General features: G+C 29.9%; 7 protein-coding genes and 1 long non-coding RNA gene across 11 annotated transcripts; 5 read left to right on the top strand and 3 right to left on the bottom strand.

Annotated features, from left to right (window-relative positions):
* The first annotated feature begins 215 nt into the window (after positions 1-215).
* Positions 216-14,002, top strand: LOC122568668 (sushi, von Willebrand factor type A, EGF and pentraxin domain-containing protein 1-like). The gene is made up of 33 exons (XM_043728670.1): positions 216-354; positions 760-1,641; positions 1,913-2,200; positions 2,454-2,709; positions 2,981-3,178; positions 3,706-3,870; positions 5,077-5,259; positions 5,414-5,626; positions 5,892-6,092; positions 6,193-6,441; positions 6,620-6,868; positions 6,965-7,180; positions 7,348-7,442; positions 7,520-7,835; positions 7,937-8,149; positions 8,214-8,375; positions 8,478-8,774; positions 8,855-8,997; positions 9,077-9,176; positions 9,265-9,478; positions 9,562-9,719; positions 9,837-9,925; positions 10,011-10,120; positions 10,197-10,369; positions 10,494-10,708; positions 10,788-10,995; positions 11,213-11,386; positions 11,492-11,583; positions 11,647-11,783; positions 11,876-12,788; positions 12,860-13,013; positions 13,079-13,267; positions 13,333-14,002. Exons 2-33 carry the CDS (start codon positions 1,342-1,344, stop codon positions 13,500-13,502), a joined length of 6,840 nt encoding a protein of 2,279 aa, XP_043584605.1. The 5' UTR covers positions 216-354; positions 760-1,341; the 3' UTR covers positions 13,503-14,002.
* Positions 3,195-5,065, bottom strand: LOC122568676. 4 transcript variants are annotated; one of them, XR_006317175.1, is made up of 4 exons: positions 4,504-5,065; positions 4,310-4,430; positions 4,111-4,203; positions 3,355-3,369 (listed from the first exon to the last, which is right to left on the bottom strand). XR_006317175.1 is itself a non-coding variant. In XM_043728680.1 (4 exons), exons 1-4 carry the CDS (start codon positions 4,632-4,634, stop codon positions 3,919-3,921), a joined length of 402 nt encoding a protein of 133 aa, XP_043584615.1. In that variant the 5' UTR covers positions 4,635-5,065; the 3' UTR covers positions 3,874-3,918. The 4 variants fall into 4 exon arrangements, 3 of the variants coding, with proteins under 3 accessions (XP_043584617.1, XP_043584615.1, XP_043584616.1); XM_043728680.1 differs by lacking the exon at positions 3,355-3,369 and adding an exon at positions 3,874-4,062 and having other exon boundaries at positions 4,198-4,203; XM_043728682.1 differs by lacking the exon at positions 4,111-4,203 and having other exon boundaries at positions 3,195-3,369.
* LOC122568678 lies at positions 5,190-6,151 on the bottom strand. The gene is made up of 4 exons (XR_006317176.1): positions 6,015-6,151; positions 5,796-5,908; positions 5,400-5,633; positions 5,190-5,322 (listed from the first exon to the last, which is right to left on the bottom strand). It is a non-coding gene; the product is annotated as an uncharacterized LOC122568678 (long non-coding RNA).
* LOC122568675 (mesencephalic astrocyte-derived neurotrophic factor homolog) lies at positions 13,989-15,915 on the bottom strand. Its single transcript, XM_043728678.1, has 5 exons — positions 15,737-15,915; positions 15,247-15,345; positions 15,049-15,173; positions 14,811-14,952; positions 13,989-14,708 (listed from the first exon to the last, which is right to left on the bottom strand). Exons 2-5 carry the CDS (start codon positions 15,329-15,331, stop codon positions 14,533-14,535), a joined length of 528 nt encoding a protein of 175 aa, XP_043584613.1. The 5' UTR covers positions 15,332-15,345; positions 15,737-15,915; the 3' UTR covers positions 13,989-14,532.
* A 123-nt stretch (positions 15,916-16,038) lies between these two features.
* Positions 16,039-17,418, top strand: LOC122568673 (lethal(2)neighbour of Tid protein). The gene has a single exon (XM_043728676.1). It carries the CDS (start codon positions 16,084-16,086, stop codon positions 17,392-17,394), a length of 1,311 nt encoding a protein of 436 aa, XP_043584611.1. The 5' UTR covers positions 16,039-16,083; the 3' UTR covers positions 17,395-17,418.
* A 242-nt stretch (positions 17,419-17,660) lies between these two features.
* LOC122568674 (zinc finger protein 277) lies at positions 17,661-19,960 on the top strand. Its single transcript, XM_043728677.1, has 8 exons — positions 17,661-18,143; positions 18,234-18,456; positions 18,543-18,720; positions 18,795-18,997; positions 19,063-19,225; positions 19,294-19,506; positions 19,581-19,723; positions 19,814-19,960. The coding sequence occupies exons 1-8, from the start codon at positions 18,131-18,133 to the stop codon at positions 19,932-19,934; spliced, it is 1,257 nt and encodes a 418-aa protein (XP_043584612.1). The 5' UTR covers positions 17,661-18,130; the 3' UTR covers positions 19,935-19,960.
* Positions 19,961-20,503: 543 nt separating this feature from the next.
* LOC122568335 (probable inactive peptidyl-prolyl cis-trans isomerase-like 6) lies at positions 20,504-22,005 on the top strand. Its single transcript, XM_043727976.1, has 5 exons — positions 20,504-20,880; positions 20,979-21,041; positions 21,116-21,272; positions 21,375-21,564; positions 21,875-22,005. Exons 1-5 carry the CDS (start codon positions 20,707-20,709, stop codon positions 21,897-21,899), a joined length of 609 nt encoding a protein of 202 aa, XP_043583911.1. The 5' UTR covers positions 20,504-20,706; the 3' UTR covers positions 21,900-22,005.
* On the top strand, positions 21,659-22,787 carry LOC122568337. The gene is made up of 4 exons (XM_043727978.1): positions 21,659-22,064; positions 22,171-22,361; positions 22,445-22,590; positions 22,662-22,787. Exons 2-4 carry the CDS (start codon positions 22,173-22,175, stop codon positions 22,780-22,782), a joined length of 456 nt encoding a protein of 151 aa, XP_043583913.1. The 5' UTR covers positions 21,659-22,064; positions 22,171-22,172; the 3' UTR covers positions 22,783-22,787.
* The last annotated feature ends 13 nt before the right edge of the window (positions 22,788-22,800 follow it).

Below are 22,800 nucleotides of genomic sequence, written 5' to 3' on the forward strand. Positions count from 1 at the left end.
TCCTACACGTGACATTAACATGACACCCTTCCTCGAACGCTATCATAGACACGTTAAGATCGAACTGTGTAACATACGTCGCTTAGAAAATTTTACGCAACATATTCATAGTGTACCTTATCTGTTGCGAGAAATTATTCATCTTTCTCGAATCTTTTTAACATCCTCCAGATTTTTCGAGTTACATTGAGCGACTCTGTCTTCGTTAGAATGTTATCTATTGAAGCGTAAGAAGAAGATCAACGTTAAATAGATCTAGTTTAGATGCTTAGAAGAATTATAAAGCGCGAGGAATTACATTATGATTGTCGTTTATTGGAACGTAAAGATGTACTTTCGACCTTATCGCAAAAGGTAAGTTAAAGCAAATGATTCTGTATCAGAATAGTTAACGCTCGTTTTATTGTACATTGTTGTAATTTGATGCATCTCAAATTTAAAGTATCGAAATAATATCTGCATCAGTTCTGATAGTGTACATAAAACGAATTTTCTAATATTCTTCGGTAGCCCTGTCACTTCAGCTTGCTTGGTAACCTACATGCGTTATATGTTACACATGTTACATTACGTAATGTTACATATGTTAAATGTTACATAATTTGATTGTAAAATATGCATCGCGTGGAATAATACGAATCGATTCAAATAAGATTGCCTGAAAATTGTGCAGAATCGCACGTGATAATATTCGCGGCGCTCTTTTAACGCGATCATGATCTATTTGTTATTTTTGCCACTATTTGTTCTAATTTACAGCGCTGATTGACATGTAAGGCAGACCGATTGGATTTGTTAATAAATCGGGCATCCGTCAAGATCACTCGATGAATATGAACACGTGTGCACGGTACAAGTTGAACAGAGAGTCCCTTGTTCTCAACTTTTCAAAGCTCGGACACGATTTAGATGCTCGTTTACAACTAGTAGCAGTTCAGCTTAAAGTATCGACAGTTGATCTTTCGATCTTTTCATTGTGTTCTCGAACATTGCGTTCTCTTAGTAAATCTAGTTAACGATAAAAACAAATCGGTAATTATAATCGATTACTTGTATTACATATATTTGTTGTAATTTGACAAATTGTTGTTTTGAGAAATCGAAATACTCCCGTTGTTCCAAATTTATAGTTACCATCAATATTTGGTAAATTAAAAAAGAAGTATACATAGATATTAATTATAATAGTATGATATGTGCAAGCGTCGAAAGAAGAAATTCTGTAAAAAAATTACGAGTAAATTCAAAGCGCTGTATTGATTTTATCGGCGTAAAAGAATTTAATATTTTTGAAACGCGCGAGATATGTCTTGAAAGATAAATGTTACAAACTTTATGTGAATGTTATTTGCTAACATGATCAGTCCAATCGTGAAGATATGCACGTTAATTTGGTTGTCATTGTGCTTGCTAACTACGATAGCATTTTTCGATGAGATTAGTCGACTCGACATAGGATTGCAGAATTTTAGAGTGTCTGAAAGAAATGAGTTTAATTTCAAAGATAAGAGAAGTACAGATCGGTACGAATTAAATACCAGCTTGAAAAAGCAGCTTCAGAAACCGTTCAGAGAGAAAGCTGATGCTTTGTCGCGCCTTTTAAAAGCTAACATCGATCGTTTGAGGAACGAGACCGATCAGGTAATGGGAAATTTTACAAATAAATAACGTACATATAAATAATAATGTACTTATTGAAGTTCATAAAATTCAAAATCCTAAATAAATATTTGCAAATTTGGGATTGTAATTAAGATTGAATAAAGTTCAATAAATATTAATTAGCGGTAATGAACAATATCTGTTAAATAAAATTCATAGAATTTAATAAATTTTAAATAGCGCTATTAACGTTAAACATTTTTTCACAGCGACGAGCAATGAGTTTAATTTAACGTAAGATTTTTACCAGGTGGAACTGGTGTTTCTCGTTGACGCTTCAGGATCTGTTGGCTTAAAAAATTTTCACAGCGAATTAAATTTTGTAAAACATCTTTTGGCCGACTTTTCTGTGGAGCCTTCTACGACTACAGTCGCGATCGTAACGTTTGGTGGAAGAAGACACATCAGACGTAACGTAGATCAAATATCTCATAGTAGTGACAATAATAACAAGTGTTACTTATTGAATAAGCAATTAAATAATATTAATTACACTGGTGGCGGAACGTACACGCGAGGCGCGCTTTTGGAAGCTCTTGTAAGCTGCCTATTTTCATTTTTTACTAACACTTATCTTACATTCATTCGCCATGAAATAGCTTTAGATATCAGTTTTCGAGTTTACATTATATTTTTTAATAAATTGCAATTTATAACTTTTTATTGTTATAAACTAGATAAAAGATATGATGTTAAGAATTGTTCGCAGATATAAACAGAAACTAAATTCAAGATGATATTAAATTTATAAGATCCGAAAATGTTTTGAAATGTTTAATACAATTTGCTAGAGAATACTCGAGAAGGGTAGAGTGAATGCAAAGAAGGCAGTGTTTCTTATAACCGATGGATTTAGCAATGGGGGCGATCCACGACCTGCGGCGAACCTTCTGAAAACTGCAGGTGCAACGGTATTCACATTCGGAATAAGAACAGGAAACGTTGACGAACTGCACGACATAGCCAGCTCTCCTGGGGACACGTACAGCTATTTCCTCGATAGTTTCGTGGAATTCGAAGCTCTAGTACGACGAGCTTTGCATCGCGGTAAGTATGAAATTTAAACAAATTTGAACAAAAGTTTGAAAAATGAAGTTTTTATCCAAATATTTAATGAATGAATTGGTATTTGGTAAAATATTTATTGAAATGTTTAATTCATTAATCTTTAAGGAAATCTTAAAGATAATTTGCAATCTTTTGTGTACAATAAATAAATAAAGAAACAATGAACTCGATGAGACACGATTGTTTATTAATGCAAATGAACGTAAAGTACTTTATCTAATGTGAGCTCGTCCCGTTTCCGCTGTTACAGATTTGAAAGCAGGCAAATACATACCAGTGACGTATCCAGATAATTGTAATCTCTTATGCAGAAATATCAGCGAAGTCGGAAACGAACGAAATTGCTGTGATAATTTCGCAACCTGCGCCTGCGGCACTGTGACCGGACATTACGCTTGCATTTGCCCCGCGGGATATTTTGGCTCCGGTTTTCAGGGTTCTTGTCATCGTAAGTTTATCGATAATAGAAATTTCTCTATATTTATGCGATATCTTTTCTTCGATGAAGACAATCTCAATTTTCATTACGTTATATTATCTATGATTGCTGTATCATCACAAAACTAGCGAATCAATGATATTTAAATAATATTTCTCCACGATATACATACATATAACATTAATGATTACTCTGATATTCTGAAATAAAAATTAGATAAATAAATAAATTCGAATTGTAGGTATATTACTATATAATATATCTCTAACTTATAGAATATAAATGGCATTGATGCTAAGCAATTAAATAGCAATAATGAATTAACAATAGCAAGTTAAATTTAGGAAATTCGACGACTGCACCTATCTATGAGTTTTGAGAAACAACTAATCACCATTAGATCGATAACCTTACTAAAATAATAGAATATTAATAATAGAATAATTAAATAATAGATTTTGCTATTTGATAGTCGTATAATACCCGTAACGCTCTTACACGTTTCATTTAACGAGCTTAATTTAATCTTTCTTCAGCTTGCCCAAATGGAACGTACGCATCGGGAGAAATCTCCGGTGATCTCACGTCGATGTGCATATCATGCCCTGACGCGAATCAGGTGACTATTAAAGTACCTGCAACTTCCGTCGAGGATTGCGTTTGCGCTTTCGGATTCACCACGGATGGAAATAAATGCGAGGGTAATCGAAGATGCGTCGTTCTCTTTATTTAAATATTCGTCTTGTATTTTACCAAATATAACCTATGCCTACTGGAAGAGCAGGCATATTTCCAAATAATGGCGTTATTTCTTTAAGAGGATCGGGATATTGCGGTCTATAAGCTCCATATATTTCCAATTGAAATTTTGGTTTCGATGCGAGCCAACCGTACTATGAAAAAAATACACGTTTTGAAATGTTAATTTAATTAATACTCACACTCAAAATGATTGTACGTGTATTTTTCGTTTAATTAGAAAGTCATAGTATATTTAAGATTTAAATTACAAAATATTTTAGAAGTACCAAAGTCTAGAAATTTAAAGAAATTTTTATAACATCGTGGCGGCAACAAAATAATTTTGTAATTATTACCTGATTATGATAAGGTAATGAAAATTAAAATTTTTATTAATACCTCGCCACTAGTAGTAATCGGAGCTGGCAAACAAGTTTTTCCCTCCTTTCGCTCGAACGTTTCCGTGGCAATAACCGTTTGCTTTTCTTCGCACAATTTCTCTAATTCTTTCTGTAATTTCCTTCAAAATCGATCATTAACAAGAATTCCTTATTAGTGGCTGCGAATCTTAATAATAAATTTTATATACATACTTGTGTTCATCTAATAACCATTCATACTTCTGAAACCATTTTATACATAAGCGGTTTCTCTTGTGAATTTCCTCGGCTAAATTTTTATAGGCTGCTACAAAATCGCGAGGCTTTTTGCACCGTGGATCCATTATTTTTACTTTTCTTCCTAATGCAAATGAATGTCTAAATTCTTTAAAACTTGTCTAAAAATATTATGCTCGTTTGCAGTGAAGTTTGAAATGATAGAATTATTGAAACAAGATTGCGAAGAACTTCGTCCGTATTTCAAAAGCAAAAGAAGGCAATTATGTTAAATCTGCTCTTCCTAACTATTTCATGTCGTATCTATCGCTAGTTCATTAGTCATTAATGACAGAATTTGATTTCTTTTTTTTTTTACACTGAGATAATTAAATTTCGTATAATAGTTGAGGTTTAAGTTTCTTAGATAAGGTAAAGTATCTTATTCCACGATATCCTAATGGTTCTATTATTCTTTCCAACCTTTATTACAAACAAGTCTTAATAACAAATACTTCAACAGCATTTCTTTCACATTTCAAATATTCAGTCATTATTCTTATTTCACAGTCATAACATGTCCACGGTTAAGAGTACCGGAAAATGGATATTTGGTAAAAGCAAGCGCATGCAGCAACGTCGTTCACGCAGCTTGTGGCATAAGATGCAGAATCGGTTTCTACCTGACGGGTGATAGTATTCGACTTTGCGGAAAAGACGGTAACTGGTCCGGGAACGAACCGAAATGTTTGCGTGAGTCTCGTTACACATCTCTATTGAACGTAGTTGGTTCGATTGCAATATACGTAAACAATACTGCAAATTTACATATTTGAAGCTTTTTTACTCGTTTATGAAACCTTCCTTTTTCCAACTCGTCTTTCGTGTCTTACGATTGCTGAAACAGTGAAGACCTGTCCGGCACTTCGCGTTCCTACACACGGACGAATGCGCTGTCAAAACGACGAGGACCAACATTTGAGCACAGAAGATACGACAATGTATCCAATCGACTCCCGTTGTCAATTCAGATGCGAAACCGGCTATCAACTTCGTGGAAGTAAAGTTCGCAATTGTTTACCTTTGTCGCAATGGGACGGTCTCAAAGCTATGTGTACAGGTAAATTCTGCAATTTTTCTTAACATTAATATATGCAAAGCATTAATATGAGTAAAAATAATCCTAAATTATAGTATGATATATTTGATTGATTGATGATACATAGATTGGATGGAAGCCTTAAAAAAATAGCTACAAGATTAATAAATATGCTAAAGATCACTTTTACCTTAATTTTTCTCTTGAGTTCATTGTTAGTCTTTTTTTATAAATACTTGAATTCTACTTCCTTACTTAATTACACATGTGTATATATCGTTCATAGCGATAAAATGTGAACCTCTGAAACAAGTTGCGAATGGACAAATTTCGCCTGAAAATTGTTCGGGACCGGAAAAGCTACCGTTTGGGACGAACTGCACTATAACGTGTAAAAAGGGTTTCGTACTTGAGGGTCCACGTTCCAGACATTGTAGCGGCCGTTCTGGAGTCTGGTCGCAACGTAGAACTGTTAATCGATGCATAGGTAATGTAACATCCAAAATTTATGAATTTCAATTCTTGTGATTTTTCAAGTTATCGCATTAATTTATTTTGTTTCTTCTTTCTTCTTTTTTTTTTCAAAGATAAAACACCACCTTCGATAATCTGTCCATCTGACATTATCACTGAGAGCCTTCCAGGGAAGAAATATGCCAGTGTAAGCTGGACAATACCGAACGTAACTGACAATGTGGATAGATCACCTGTGTTATGGAGTAAACCATACATTACTTTCCCTTGGAAAGTAAAGATTGGAACACGTACAGTAGTGTACGTGACGCAAGATTCATCTGGAAATAGAGCTAGATGTAAATTTAAAGTTAAAGTTCTTGGTAAGTTGATTTCATTCACATAAGTCATATCCTAACTCTGAATGTTCTCCTGGAACGTTACCTATTTAGTAGGACTATAATAGCAGTGACTATAATATAAATATATTGCGACTATAAGATGTTTGTTTGTAATGCGCTACAATAATTTTGCTTAAATATTGGAATATAATTTTTGCAGATAAAGAACCACCAATGGTCGAGCATTGCGTAGATCCTCCGATACTTTACACCGATAATAGAATCGGAATAAGTAACGTGACTTGGGACGAACCTGGTTTTCACGACAATTCCAAAACCCCTGTACAAGTAGAACAAAATTATCTTCCTGGAGAAAACACGTTTCCTATCGGGTTAACGCAAGTAGTGTACAATGCCATCGACAAATACGATAATAAGGTGTCTTGCGTGTTGAACATTACTATAAAAGGTGCTACGTTAACACGATTAGCTTGTACTTCATAAAATAATATATCGTATAATTTAATTAATTATAAATAAACAAGTTTTAATTTTTATCGATTAGATGCTTGTACAGAGATCCCAAAAGTGTTGAACGGTTACTCCAAGTGCAGTGCACCATCAACGAACGAGACGAACGAGTGCACTATAACTTGCGAAGAGGGATATGGATTCGCGTCTGAAGAACCAAATGTTGGAATCGTGGAAAATATATTGCTACTAAAATGTAATGGGAACACGTCAAATTGGCTTGAAGAAAATTACATTCCTGATTGTTCGGGTTTGTTAAATGTTACAATTTCTTTGTTTGATTTAACAGATATGATATAATTTATAAATCTTCAAATAAATCATATCGAGGATTTACAATTTTAATACAAAATAATCAGATATAAGAGGTAACGTAAATTCTTTCTTTTTATCTTTTTTCTTTCTATCATTGTATAGAGTCTACAATTCCAAAAAGTGCATCTCAAGAAGGAAGTATTATATTAGAAGGAAACGCAACAAATATATGTGACAACCAAACGACACTCCGTGAAGTAAGTATTTGTCAATTTTTTGTTTATCAACTTTATAATTTCTCATATAAAATCATTTTTATTATAATGTAATTTAGCTGAGCAAATATATTACCGCCGATTTGACATCGATATTGCTCGACATTTGTGGAAACGATATCGAATGCGAGCTCATTACCTTCGATCCTGAATGCGAGGAGATTCTTCCATCCTCGAATACAGTGTATTCCAGTGTAATAAGAAAACGAAGAGAACTTAACTACAATGATACTTCTAAATTATTTATAAGTAATATAATGACAACGAATGGTATTAATTCAAAATCAAAACGAAATGTTAAAATAAATGATAATAGAAGTAAAATGAAATTGAGAAAGAAGAAAGAAAAAATTGAATTGAAGTTCAAATTTTTAGGTAATCTGGTCATCGATAAAATTTTAATAAAGGAACGTGTATAAACGTAAATATGAAACAGATCTTGAACATTTACGTATATAAAATATTGTTTAATGTAGGAAAAATAATCGAAGAGCACCTTCACAATCCACGAGAAGGAATCGATAAATTGCGACAAAAGCTCGAGTCGTTATCAAAATCTGGGAAATTGAACTTGTTCAACAACAGAACAAATCAAGAAATCGCGAAACTCGCGTTAAATTTGCATCTTATTTTCAAAAATTTTGAGGAAATCTGCAATCCAGGAAGCATCTTAAAAAGACATACTTGCGGTAAATATAATCTGATCTATCAGGAATTATTAATGTTCTATAATCGTGTTTATTTAAATTTTAGTCAAATGTCCTTTGGGAACCTTCTTCAATTCCTCGACCAAACGATGTCAATCATGTTCCCTTGGGGAATATCAAAACGTAAGTGGATCATTGAACTGCAAACGTTGCCCTGAATACACTTCGACGAAAAAAATGCACTCAAAATCTCTACAAGATTGTATACGTAAGTACTTTATAAACAAATCCTTCTCTCAACATCAATTCATTTTTATTATTCGTCTTTTCCACTTTCATAAAAATTATTTCTCTATATTTTTTTACTTAGACTTATGCAAATCAGGATACTATTCTCAAAAGAAGCGTTATCAGAACATGCGATTAGCTCTTGAACCTTGCTTAATGTGCGACATTGGATTTTATCAACCAGAATATGGTCAAACTCATTGTCTTTCGTGTCCACCTGACACTACCACTAAAAATCATGGATCTAAAAGTATAAACGAATGTCTACCTCTTTACAAAATCGAAACTAATATCTGTGATATAGAATCGTGTTTCAATAGTGGACAATGTATACAAGAAGAAGACAGTTTTAGTTGTGAATGTCCTGACTATTATGTCGGTAATTATTTAATTTATTTTTACTTCATTAAACGATAGTACGAAATAAGTAATGTAATTATACATAAAACTACTGATTAGGCTCTAAATGTGAAACATTCCAAAATCCGTGTGATTCTTCGCCATGTTTGAACGAAGGAATATGTAATATTCAAAGTTTAACGAACGATACTATAGGATATTCTTGTACCTGCAGAAATGGATATTCAGGTAGCAACTGTGAGGTAAAACAATTATTGTCTATTCAAATAACCAGAGTATGATTAGAAATAAATTAATTAATAATTAAAATAAAATATATAGTTATACATTGACGAATGTACCATTAATCCCTGTCGAAACAATGGCACATGTGTGAGTACGGAGAATGATTATGCCTGCGAGTGCAAAAGTGGTTTCGAAGGTATATTTGCAAACTGTGATAAAATAATTATTATTAATTGATTAATTTTTAAGAAATATATAATAATTAAAATATATTAATAAATTAGGAGAATTTTGTGAAATCGCTGTGGACCATTGCGATCCTTCACCTTGCATGGAGGGATCTACTTGTCGCAATATTAACGACACTTGGAAATGTTTCTGCAGACCTGGTTTTCTCGGTCGCTATTGTAATTTATTACCTTGTGATTGGTTACCGTGTAACGAAAACTCATATTGTATAAATATTGAAGAAGAGAATGCAACAATAACGAGTTACAGGTGACCGAGATAAGAATATATACACATGCATATATGGGATTGTACATTCATTAATAAAAAGTAAAAAATTTCTTGATTATCAGGTGCGTCTGTATAGATGGTTATACCGGAGAAAATTGCGCTATAGAGATGAATTATTGCGAGAGCAATCCATGTTTAAACAATGGAAAATGCACAAATAATGTTCTCAATTACACATGCACGTGTCCTATGTTATTCACAGGACGTCATTGCGAGACTGGAAAGTATAGTCTTAATGAATATTCATTTTTATACGAACAAAAATAATCTTGCGTATTAAAAAGCTTTTTCTACTAATTGATAATTTCTTCTTGAATAATTTATCGTGTCTTTATAGAATTATTCTCCGATTATACGATACGCTTTAGTAAATCGGGAACCACAGACTATATCAGTATGAAAGGTCCTACGATAAATCTTTCCAAGGTAGTAAATGATATTAAATTGTGTAACGATGATATTATACGATGTATATGTAAATAACTTATTTTTATTTTATCATTAATTTTAGTTAACTACGTGTTTGTGGCTACAATCGAAAGATACGTTTAATTACGGCACTGTGTTGTCGTACGCTACACGTTATTACGATAATGCATTCACTTTGACAGATTATAACGGGTAATGAAATATCCTTCTTAATACAAATTTAGGAAGTATTTGACTCACATGAAATATTACTATCTTGATTTCGTAGGCTGGTAATATATCTCAATGGCGAGAAAGTAATAACCGATATTAAAGTAAACGATGGTCATTGGCATTTCGTTTGTTTCACCTGGGAATCGGAGAATGGCTCTTGGAATATTTTTATCGACGGCCTTTTGAGGGACAATGGTATCTACTTGTCGAAAGGAAGTTCCATTCAAGGTACCAAACATTAAAGAGATAATACTATCTAATATTCTGTAAAAAGATAATATTGAAATGAAAGAGATTTCCTATCAAAAATATATTATATTAAAATAGAAAAACTAATGCTTCTTCCAATTAGCAAATGGAACTTTTGTAATTGGACAAGAACAAGATCGCGTCGGAGGAGGATTTTCGGAGTTAGAATCGTTTTTAGGAAAACTAACATTATTAGATATTTGGAGCACAGTCTTGGCAGCCAATGATATCAAAAATTTATTCAACACCTGTGAAAAATACCATGGTAATGTGATTGCGTGGGCACAAATGCAAGAACACGTGCACGGTGACGTTGCGGTAATTAGTCCTTAATATAGATGATTGTACTTTTATTAAAATTCTATGATAAATTTTTTATTGTTCCCGATATTCTTAGATATTAAGCACTCCATTCTGTCGTGGCTGTCCTTTACCCGTAGTGCCATTTAAAGGTAACATAAACGTCAGCGAAGATGCATCAAACATTACCTATCATTGCGACAGTGGTTACATGGTGCGATTTCATGGTAGGGAATACCGATCTTTGACAGTGAAGTGTCTTAAGCAAGGACAGTGGGAAGGATATTACACACCCGTTTGCGCAAGTAAGTTGAGATACTTTGTAATGTTATACTTATATGCCTAATTAATCATCTTCTTCTGGATGAATCATGAAATATCAAATATAAAAGAACATTTTCTTCGTCCGAAAATAATAGTTGATTTTGTATAAATTGAAAATTTATGAAATTCTGTATAATTCCGTAATTCTCGAATGGAATACAATACTTTACGACTTTAACAATTTGTGTCTCATTTAAGGAAGAAGATGCGGATTTCCGGGATACTTCCCTCGAGGTCGTATACAAGGTAGATCGTATCTATTCGGAGATGAAATATATTATTCTTGTTTGATCGGTTATGAACTTCGAGGAAACCCTCGTAGAATTTGTAATGCCAATGGAAAATGGAGCGGATTACCTCCAGTTTGTATAGGTAAAGATTGTACACTTTCGAGACAATACATATTAATATCATAGAAGTAAAATATTGATATTCATTAATTACTTACTTTTAATTCTTAACAATTGTCTACAACAGGAAAAACATGCAAAAATTTATTGGCTCCAGAGCACGGGGACATCGAGTACGTGATAGAAGAATATGAAAGGGATGATCTTTCCATTCTACAGGTATGATTCATTTACAAATATTGTGCAAAGAAGGGAGGAATTTTTATTGAGTATTATTCATAGGTAGGACAGCAAATCGAATTCAAGTGCGATGTTGGATTTCATGTAAAAGGGGAAAAGCTTTTAACGTGTTTGGAATCTGGACAATGGGATCACGAAAGGCCTTCGTGCTTGCCTTATAAATGTCCACCACCAAAAAGGTAAGAGACATAGTAAAGAAAATTACTATAATTTCATACTACATTATCATAATGTTATAATAAATAAACAGATTTTTATAATATTCACGTAGGATTAATTACGGATACATAATTTCTTCAAATTCGAGAAATCTACACGAAACTTCTGCTACAAAATTTGATTTACAAGCGATTAATGACACGCTCGAAAAGGACTACGATCTTAACGATATTGTTGGATATTCTTGCTACCCGGGATATAAGTTTGAGGGCAATCATAATTTGTTGAGCGAATTTAAGCTTCAATGTACGGAAAATGGTACTTGGGTTGGATTTGTTCCTGATTGTGTACCTTTAAAGTGTCCGTGGCCCGACATCGTGGATAATGGAAAATTATTATTTAAAACACAAAACAATGATACCATTGAACTTTTAAAAACAGAAATGGGGTCTAACAATACGAATATAGGAATTATATCAAGAGACGATGATGTCGGAAGAAACCAAAGTTTAGAAGACCAATTTGCCATTGGTTCTGAAATTCTAATAAAATGCGATGCAGGATATAAATTAGTCGGTGATAACTTTAGAATTTGTACAGACGATGAAGAATGGTCATCCACGTTATCGTCTTGCGAACCTCAAGAATGTCCCATCTTAAGTCATCCACTTCTTCAAATCCTTCGTGAAGAAACAAACTCAAATAATCATACTGCTACTTGGGAAAATGATCAGAATAAAAAATTGGGTGGCAAAGGGCCATATAATGGTACTTATGAGAATCTAAAGTATTTTGTAGAAGGTCATACTTATATGAAAAAGATAGTCTTTAGCTGCAACAATGGAGAAATTCAATTGAGTAATGCAAACATTCAAGATTCTATTTCTGATTTAACTTGGTTTTGTAATGAGCATGGTAAATGGCAAATAAATGACAATATATTATTAAATGACACCATCAATAAACTCTTGGTTAATAATAGAATTGATAGAATTTGTCAGAAATTTATGTGTGATTTGATAACAGTAAGTAATATAATTATTTCCAGGAACAAATATAATTTTTAACTATGAAATTAATGTTAGATTACTATTAGGTTCCAGAATACAGTTACATTATCGAGACAAATTATACAAGAACTGTTAATAGCACTATTACATTCAGATGTCATCAAGGCTATATTCTTAAAGGCAATGAAAAATCTGTTTGCCTTCCAAATAATACTTGGACTACTATTCCTTTTTGTAAACGTAAGTTCTGTCACAAATATTTTCAAAGATTTTTACTCAAAAGTTTGAACAAACATTTATTTTAGCTGTAATGTGTCAAAAGCCACCTAAAGTTGCAAATGCAGTTTTAAAAGAAGATAATATCGAAGCAGTAAACTTTACATTTGGTCATACAATTACTTACGAATGCATACCTGGATACCAAATGCTTGGTCAAGGAAATGTAAGATGTCTTGCAAATGGGAAATGGTCCAGAATATATAGTAGATGTTCAAGTAAGTTCAATATTACATAATATATAATATTGTATCATCCTTTCTTGATTAATTAACATTTATAGGACTTTCGTGTAATAAACCAAAACTTCCATTTGGTGCAACAATTCATGGTCGTTCTTATTTATATCAGGATCAATTGACATATGTGTGTCCTAGTGGTAAAAAGCAAGGATTGATTACATGTAAGGCCGACGGACATTGGAGCGATTTACCGAATTGTAATGATAATTAATAAAAAAAAACATCGATATAGCTTCATATAGCTGCAATATAGACTTTACATATAAAGATAAAATAATATAGCAAATTTATTTACTAATTTTTTTATTAAATGACCACAATTATTAAATCTTTAAGATTTTATACCTTATCATTTTACATCTCATAAGTATATTTTCACAAAACAATGTTACTGTACAAGAGAGATAATGTTCTATCAATAAATTTCAATGTTACACATCAAATATTCTACGTACTTAACTATAATTGAAAATCAAACTAGAACTAACTTTGACAAATTGTTACTAATGAATCTTTAATACTGAACACTTGACAAATTTCTAATTCTACTATCTAAATTAGATGATAAAATCAAATGTTTTCGTGGTCTGAAAAGGTAATGTATTGCTGTATACAATTGTTAAAAAATATTTAGAGAAACATGTTGTAGAAGTTAGGAGTTAGTTATGATTCTTAGATGTAAAAAGAAAAAAATAAATATGTATAACAACACATTATTGATAATTCATCACAAATACATATCTGTTTATATAGTACATGGTTTCTTGATATAAATAGGTTTTATACATGTATAAACGCACAGTATCAGAATAGTTGAGGAAGAGCAATGAAAGATAAAAACATGAAAATAATTTGTTGTATGAAAAATTTGAGTTATTTATATTTGTCTAACGTTGGTGTGATAAAAACGGAGCACCTTTCATGATATTTAATTTGTATTAGCATGGCTATACTAAAAGGAATCATCCTTTCTTAACAAATTTTCACTGCTTAACATTTTTAATTTCTTAGACCTATGTCCAAGATATTACCAAATTAAATATAATTCAATATTATCAACTGAAATTTAAATGCATATGTATACAGGCTATTAGAAATACCATAAAGAAATTATATAAAATTACTCTTATACAATCATTCAGAATAAAGAAACATAAATACCATTAATTATTTTGTAAAAAAGAATACCCCAAAGCTTAGCCATACTAACATAATAATTTATCTACAGTGTTGAACACTTTTCAGAGTTCTGAGTTTGCATTACGAGAATATTTGGGTTTCAGTTCTTCAATTCGTTTAATAAAATCTGTTTTCTCTATGCAACCATCACATGTTTCATCCCAGTCACTCAAGATTTTCCTCAAATCACGTACTTTAAGCTTTTTTAAATCAACAGTATCAATATCAATTTGTTTCTCTGAAATTAAATGAAAATATCATACATTGAAGATTAGAAAAACAATTTATTTTGATAATTCAAATTATTCATAAACATAGAATTAATTAAAAACGAACATACCATATCTCAAATCACATATTTGAGAATCCTTCTTCTTCAATTTTTCACATACTTTATTTGCAGGCATAGACCAAGATATAGGTTTACTTAATTCACTTAAAATACCTGTGGCAGATTCTTCCAGACCACCTAAATAATAACACTAACCAAATAAAAAGAAAAATTTAATTAATATAACTATAAATTGCTTATTACGTTTTAGTGTTTATAGCAACAGTGTATTATTATAAATACTTACAAATCTGTTTTCCTTAGATTTAGTACCTTTACAAAAGTCTTTAAATGCTGCTTCGATCTTTTTTGTATCTTTTTTCACATCTTCACTTAAAGTATTCACAAACCTTTCCACAGTATTTATACATACTAAAATATTATCAAATTTAAAAAAGTGATAAAATTAAATAGTATACAAACAATAAATAAAATATTAATTTACCTTCACATTCATCATTTTTCAAAGCTGTGACAGTATATACCAATCCAAGAATAACAAAGAAAGTTAATAATACTGAACTATTCATTTTGAATGTATTTTCTGCAATAATTTTTAAATTTTATATTCTTTATTTTTAAGAAACTATATTACATTACATAAATTAACAAAACAAAAAATTTTGAAGGTTTTTATAAAGATTAATAATCGAATAAAATAAAACTTTTTAAAAACAAATAAATTGAATATATTTAAATTACATATATTAAAGATGGATAAATATACTAAGAATATTATGTTTTTGTTAAACTTCTAATTATATGACCTCTTAAAAGATATAATAAATACAAATTATACTAGAAACTTATGTTTATTAAATAGAAATAAGATATTAATGAAAATTTATAAAAAAGAAGGATAACAAAAATTAATAAAACAATGAGTACATTTATGTTTACAAGGTTAACATAAATGATAATGGAACACAACTTACATATTGTTGTGTCGATAAAGTAATTCGTGTATTACGTGGAAAATATCCTTACTAAGTTGTAACACAAACACTCTAAAACTTTTAATTCATTCACTTGCTATTGCAACAAAACTTTTAATACAACTACATAAGTTTCATCCACGCTTCACTTTATACTTTATACACGTTGGATTCTGTCAAAAGCCCGGAATCCCAGCTGGCGCATTCTGATTGGCTCTAACATCCTCTGACTCACATTTAACATTACGCCTTGTGATTGGTTGATACGAATTCATAAAAAGATAAAAAAAATTCGCATACAGAGAAGCGAACCTAAAAGAACACGTGTGCTACTTACTTGCAACAATATGGCGCCGCGCAGAGAATTTCGATTTAACCTCAATTCGACAAAAGTATCGAAGAAAAATACCAAAAAATGGTATGAGAATTACTTAGAATGGGGAAAATTAAGTTCCTTATTCACAGATCCAAGAAAATTGTTTTTAATTGGAAGACTGTTTATCATTTTGGAAATCATTCTAAACATATTGATTATCGAAAAGATACCATATACAGAAATCGACTGGAAAGCATATATGCAAGAAGTCGAGGGCTTTTTGAATGGAACGTTGGATTACTCGAAATTGAAAGGTGACACTGGACCATTAGTCTACCCTGCAGGATTTGTTTATATATTTTCTATATTGTACTTCATCACGGAACATGGAACAAAGATAAAAATAGCACAGTATTTCTTTGCAGTTCTATATATTGTGCTACTCACATTAGTTTTTCGAATTTATACGAAAACTAAAAAAGTTCCTCCGTATGTTTTGATCATTATGTGTTGTACATCTTATAGAGTTCATTCTATATTTACCTTAAGACTTTTTAATGATCCAGTTGCAATGGTGTTGTTATTTGCTAGTCTGAACGCATTTCTAGATGACCAATGGTATTTAGGCAGTATTTTTTATAGTATGGCTGTGTCTGTAAAAATGAATATTTTACTATTTGCACCAGCACTTCTCATAGTTTACATATGTAATTTAGGAATACTCAAGACAATAATACACTTACTTATATGTGCCTTAATTCAGTTAGTATTAGGTCTTCCTTTTCTACTTAATAATCCATTTGCATATATAAAAGGTGCTTTTAATCTTGGAAGGATTTTTGAGTTTAAATGGACAGTAAATTGGAGGTTTTTACCAGAACATATTTTTGTCCATTCATATTTTCATGTATCATTGTTAGTGTTGCATATATTAACTTTAATTTACTGTACATCATCATGGATAAAATATATGAAGTCGTATGCAAAATTAAAGTATATGGAAAAAAAATTGCAACCTCAACTAAAAAAGAAAGAGAAAGTAGATATGTCTACGATGAGTCAATTATTTATTTTTCCAATGTTTGCTGCAAATTTTATTGGTGTAACTTTTAGTAGATCATTGCATTATCAATTTTACATATGGTATTATCATACATTGCCCTATATTGCATGGTGTACAGACTATAAGACTGTAATAAAATTAACAATTTTGGGCATAATAGAATTATGCTGGAACACTTATCCAAGCACCGTGTTCAGCAGCATTTCATTACATATATGCCATTTGATGTTGTTATTTGGTTTTATGAAACATAAATCTAAAACTGAGAAAGGAAAATAAATAATAAATAATTTTTGTATAATATATATGTCTACTTTTCCCTTTTCACCTTCCTATGTATTCATTTCATTTTAGATTTGATTAGATATATCAGTTTGTAAGAAGTACCCATATCCATAACACTTAAGGAATTATTTTTGTTTTTTTGGTAAAAATATGACTTTAATATTATATTTTAAATAAAATTAAATTCTCGTACAAAATATACGAATATTGTAATTGTTAATTTCAAAAATATAAATATACATATCTATAAGTAAAAATACTAAAAATATGACTTAATAATTATACTTCTTTATACTTGACACATTATTAAAATTAATCACAAATATTCAGATTTCTACAGTCAAAGCATTTATCTCGCAGTACTTTGTTGTTTATTTCGTATTTAAATGTTATATTGAAAAAGAACATTCTAATTTTACCCAATAGAAACTTCTCATTTTGACTGAACAACAGAGACATGAGTCTTTGACAGAGCAAAGTACTGTTCAGTAACAAATAATAATATTCCTCTATATCTTTGTATGTACAATTAATTTATCAGGATATTAAATTTATCTACGAACTTTAAAGAAATATAAATCATACTCTTACTTTTATGGATATGTGTGCATGTATCATATATTATATAAAATTAATGATATTTAACCTATTGCATGAAAGAAATTTCTGAAATAAATTTAAATCTTATAAATTATATATTGATTTAAAAGATATTAAAAATAGAACAGCTATGAATTCGACAGGTATATATTTTATATATTTACGTCTTATTTAATTTTATAAATATTTTGTAAATTTAGGAGTAATATATATTCTACAATATTATGTTGTAGAAAAATATAAAGATTTGTTACCTATAAACAGTGTTTATAATGAAGATGGTACTGTATTTAAATCTCAATTTGTTGGACTTGATGATAAACCTTACAATACAAAATGTGTTTTGTGCGATGAAAAATTCATACTTCCTAAAAATGAAAAAGAATTGTTGTCTCATTTATTTGAAAAACATCGTCTTGTAATAGGAGATGTTTGGAATATTGCTAGTTTAAAAAGGTTACTATTGATTTATATGAAATAATATATTTTATTGTCATTAAAAATTAAATATTCATAAAATAAAAAATTGGTATTGTTTTTAGCTATATACATTACTGGAGTGTGAAATTTAAGGAAGAGCCTTTAACTAAATTCTGTACAACAATGTTAATGGATTGCACTCCTGCTGGAGAACCAAGTAAAAATGAAAAATATTACTTACTTTCTGATTGTATTTCGGAAGATAAAACTTTAAGAGATGAAATACATCAAGCTAAACTGGTATATTACTAGTCTATAAAACTTCTATATGTATACATAGAATATTACAAAACATGAGTTTTCATTGTTTTAAGGAATGGGTTTTATCAGAACAAGCAAGAGAAAGGAAAGATACAAACTTTAATCGTGGTTGCATGTTTTGTAGAACAGAATTTTCAGGTTTACGTATTACATATATAAAGCACTTAGCCCAAAAACATAATTTATACCTTGGGAAACCAGATAATTTGGTATTCATAGATGAATTTTTAGATAAAATTCAAACAGCTATTGAAAAGTGAGATATACAAACATATATTAATTAAATAGATATTGCTTTGATACCAAATATTTTTCTTTCAGTTTGATATGCATATATTGTGAAAAATTGTTTAAAGATCGTACAGCTTTAAAGGAACATATGCGTAAGAAGTTACACAAAAGGATAAATCCAAATAATAAAGAGTATGATAAATTTTATATAAATAATTACTTGGAACCTGGAAAATCATGGAGACATAAACAGGTATTTTGGTAACAGTTTTGTTCATAAAAGATATAAATACATAAATGCATAATTTTCTCTATATTTAGAATACTTGCACTGAAAATGATGTGGTAGGGGATCAAAGCAGTGAAAATGAGGATGAAGATACCTGGTCAGATTGGAATGATGAAGGCATTGGAATATCATGTTTGTTTTGTACTTACAGTGATAAGCATTTCCATCTTATTCTTACACATATGAAGGCAGAACATGATTTTGATTTTAAAATTGCATCAAAAGATTTAACATTTTATCAAAAAGTAAGATTAAATAAATAAGATTAAATTAAATAAGGTGTGAATATTTAAATTGTTAAATTATTATTTCAAAACAGGTAAAAGTAGTTAATTATGTCAGAAGACAAATTCATTTAAAACAATGTGTCTTTTGTGAAATAAAAGTGGATACTGTTTTGGAACACATGAAGGAAGAAAATCATTTTAAGATACCTTCACAAAAAGTGTGGGATCAACCAGAGTTAGTACTTTATATAATATGAAATCATAATTTACTAGATTAATTAAAATTTAAATAAATACATAAACACATAATAACACAAAATTTCAGATATTATTTTCCTATGAATGAAAATGAATCTTTCTTATATAATTTGGATACAAGTAGTACTAGTGATGAAGAAAGTGATATTGAAAATGCTACAGAGACAATGTATGAAACACTTAAATAATAAAGACTTTCCGAAAAATATAAAAAGATATACATTTTATTATTCACATTAGGATGAATTTGATAGTAATGTTAGTTGAATATATGTATATGTTATGTCCTTTTGTAATAAATCATTTTTTTTTCAAACAGGACAATAAATGGATTGATTTTATAAATAATAATTACAAGTATACTCTCGCGAATGATAAAATAAACTTCTTTCACTAGGTTCAAATGTAGTCTTCATTTTTTCTCGCTAATCTTGTACAACTTCAGTTGGGAAATGTTGTTGTAGCAATCTATTTTCATTGTAATGATACAGTGGCCACAACAGAACTTAAATTATATACTTCTATTTAAAATCTATTTAAATTATATACCTATATTTATATACTTCTTATCACTTAGGTTCAATTACTATGTTAAGTAATTTACTCAAGGAAAATTAAAATTAACTTTGCAATTATGCAAAATAAAGTCAGAAAAGGATTATCTGACAAATGTTATTTAAACTCTTGTAGAAATGATTGCATTCAAATTAAAGTAATAGGTATTATAAATACTATTGCTTTTCAGAAGGCACGATTATATGCAGAGAAATTACATCAACATTTAGCATTTAAGTTTTCCATGCCACAAATTATAGAAATGTTTCAAATGGAGTGGCATGAATACATACTTAAATTGAAAAGAGTAATAAACTGCCATTAGTCCACTTGTTAAAGTACGTTATAATATTAGTATATCAATTATAAATTATAATTATATCTTTCTAGCAAATTGGAGGTGAAATGTGGTCATTAACACAAACTGTTGCTATTTTTATAAATAATAAATTCCTTGGTAATGATATGCAATTCTTGCACTATATAAGTCAGGATTATATTTTTAGCTTACCTGTTGGTGTAGAATATTATGAAAATCTTGCTGCAGAACAATGCAAAAAATTTATGGAAAAATCTAAAGTAAATTATTCTTTGTTGTGTAAACGATTTTATTTCTTTTTGTATATAGTAATCTAATAATATAAATTGTGCACTAATATGATGTTGTTTAACTTTAGAGAAAATATGTTTATTTCACATTTTCTATAGATGATACACCTATTGGTTCATTTGTGTTTATGGTAAGAATTTGCACATAGTTTAAAAAGCATAACAATGTTACAAAACTTTTACATTAAATGTTATATTAATTTAGCTATATTCTGATTTGTTGCCATTAACTTGTCAATATTTTTTAAATCTTTGCACTGGATATGATGAAGTAAAAGAATGTTACAAAGATGCTTATTATATAAATACATGTTTGCATCGCATAGTTAAAGATGGATGGCTCCAATGTGGAGGTATAGGAGGTATAATTCAACATTATATCAATTAGTCTCTGGTTTAGTACTTTGAGTATTTTTCAAGTATTACCTACTGTCAGCTTTATTCTAAATATTTGCTTCTTGTAGGATTTGAACCATTTCAATCGGATAAAAATAATGCTGCTGACGTTACAATACCTGATGAATCTTATTGTGTTCCTCATGATCGTCGAGGAGTTCTTTCAATGACAAATGATGGCAAACATTGTAATGGATCACAATTTGTTGTATGTTTAAAACCAAATCCTTGGATGAATCATTTTTATGTTGCTTTTGGGTGAGTTAAATGTATTAATCTTAAGTATTTTTATATAATTAAAGAAGAATAAAATAAACATTTAAAATTTGTACAAAGACAACTTATAGATGGTGCTAAAACTTTAAAAATATTAGAAGATATTTCAACATATTATGAACATCCTCTTAAAAAAATTGTAATTTCACAATGTGGAGAATATAGCTTTAATAATGAACTTAAGTTGGAGACAGAATCAAGGATCTTCCTTGTCTGTATAATTGAAACCAGTTATATTTATAAATATATTTACATTGTATTGTACACCAATTTGCTATTGCCCTTATTTCAGAAACATCAACCACCAGCAAGTATAGAAGGAGAAGATGTAAAAATCACTGATACTGCATTTGATTTTTACTCTATTACACCATGGCTTGATAATATTGTGGATAGTATAGATATTCGCGATACTGAATCGCTTTTGTTGGCTGAACGGTATTTAAATGGTCTCTACTGTCTTTCAAGTGACTATGAACCAGGTGTTTAAAGATAAAGAGTTCTATGGAGTACTAGTATTACTATATATACATATGTATTTCCTTTGTAAACGTAAATACTCAGTAGAAATTGTATGATTTTTTATAGGAATGGATATGCGTTTTTATGAAAAAATTCATCTAATTGGTATGGCAGAATATAATACGATAACTGCTAAGCTTCACGATTTATTGTTGAATTTTCAACCAGATATAATGGCTCAACAAGAAAAGATGAGATTTATCTCAGAAGTTTCTAAAATTATTTTAGCATACATTTTTCATCATGAGCATAATGAAGTAAGTTAAATGTTAAAATTTCAGTTCACTAATTACAACTTAATATTTGTAAATCTAATATCATATATATATAATTTATATAGTTTTGCCTACAACATATTTCATTTAATACTCATGCAACAATACATAAAATATTAGAAATTGCACATGAAATAGTATTAAAAACTATTAAAAAGACTGCAAAGAAATCTATAATTTCTCGGGAATGTGGAACTGCGAAAATTGCAAAGTATGTCATTTAACTTTTTACTGAAAAAGAAATATCTTTTATGGAATTATTTTTATATTTCATAATTACAGGATATTTGAACTAAAACATGTCAATAATATATTAGTCTCAGAAGGTTGTATGTCACTAATAGAAGAAATATTAAATAAAGCTATATTATGTTTATTAAAAACTTTTGAAATGCAAGAATAATAAAAATGTAATAAAGAA

The sequence above is a fragment of the Bombus pyrosoma genome, linkage group LG6 (genome assembly GCF_014825855.1).
Source record: "Bombus pyrosoma isolate SC7728 linkage group LG6, ASM1482585v1, whole genome shotgun sequence".
In the NCBI taxonomy this organism is placed as follows: Eukaryota; Metazoa; Arthropoda; class Insecta; order Hymenoptera; family Apidae; genus Bombus; species Bombus pyrosoma.

Bases quoted from the DNA above. Each gene is read 5' to 3' on its own strand.
- LOC122568337 (XM_043727978.1), top strand. From the start codon at position 22,173: ATGGATATGCGTTTTTATGAAAAAATTCATCTAATTGGTATGGCAGAA. The intron at 22,362-22,444 runs GTAAGTTAAATG...TAATTTATATAG, and splicing joins TTCATCATGAGCATAATGAA to TTTTGCCTACAACATATTTC. The intron at 22,591-22,661 runs GTATGTCATTTA...TCATAATTACAG, and splicing joins GGAACTGCGAAAATTGCAAA to GATATTTGAACTAAAACATG.
- LOC122568673 (XM_043728676.1), top strand. From the start codon at position 16,084: ATGGCGCCGCGCAGAGAATTTCGATTTAACCTCAATTCGACAAAAGTA.
- LOC122568335 (XM_043727976.1), top strand. From the start codon at position 20,707: ATGTGGTCATTAACACAAACTGTTGCTATTTTTATAAATAATAAATTC. The intron at 21,042-21,115 runs GTAAGAATTTGC...ATATTAATTTAG, and splicing joins TTGGTTCATTTGTGTTTATG to CTATATTCTGATTTGTTGCC. The intron at 21,273-21,374 runs GTATAATTCAAC...TGCTTCTTGTAG, and splicing joins CCAATGTGGAGGTATAGGAG to GATTTGAACCATTTCAATCG.
- LOC122568674 (XM_043728677.1), top strand. The intron at 19,226-19,293 runs GTATTTTGGTAA...CTCTATATTTAG, and splicing joins AATCATGGAGACATAAACAG to AATACTTGCACTGAAAATGA. The intron at 19,507-19,580 runs GTAAGATTAAAT...ATTTCAAAACAG, and splicing joins ATTTAACATTTTATCAAAAA to GTAAAAGTAGTTAATTATGT.
- LOC122568675 (XM_043728678.1), bottom strand. From the start codon at position 15,331: ATGAATAGTTCAGTATTATTAACTTTCTTTGTTATTCTTGGATTGGTA. The intron at 15,174-15,246 runs GTAAATTAATAT...ATAATATTTTAG, and splicing joins GAAAAATGATGAATGTGAAG to TATGTATAAATACTGTGGAA. The intron at 14,709-14,810 runs GTATGTTCGTTT...ATTTAATTTCAG, and splicing joins AATATGTGATTTGAGATATG to AGAAACAAATTGATATTGAT.
- LOC122568668 (XM_043728670.1), top strand. From the start codon at position 1,342: ATGTTATTTGCTAACATGATCAGTCCAATCGTGAAGATATGCACGTTA. The intron at 5,260-5,413 runs GTGAGTCTCGTT...TTGCTGAAACAG, and splicing joins GAACGAACCGAAATGTTTGC to TGAAGACCTGTCCGGCACTT. The intron at 8,998-9,076 runs GTAAAACAATTA...TAAAATATATAG, and splicing joins ATTCAGGTAGCAACTGTGAG to TTATACATTGACGAATGTAC.
- LOC122568676 (XM_043728680.1), bottom strand. From the start codon at position 4,634: ATGGATCCACGGTGCAAAAAGCCTCGCGATTTTGTAGCAGCCTATAAA. The intron at 4,431-4,503 runs GTATGTATATAA...TCGATTTTGAAG, and splicing joins TGGTTATTAGATGAACACAA to GAAATTACAGAAAGAATTAG.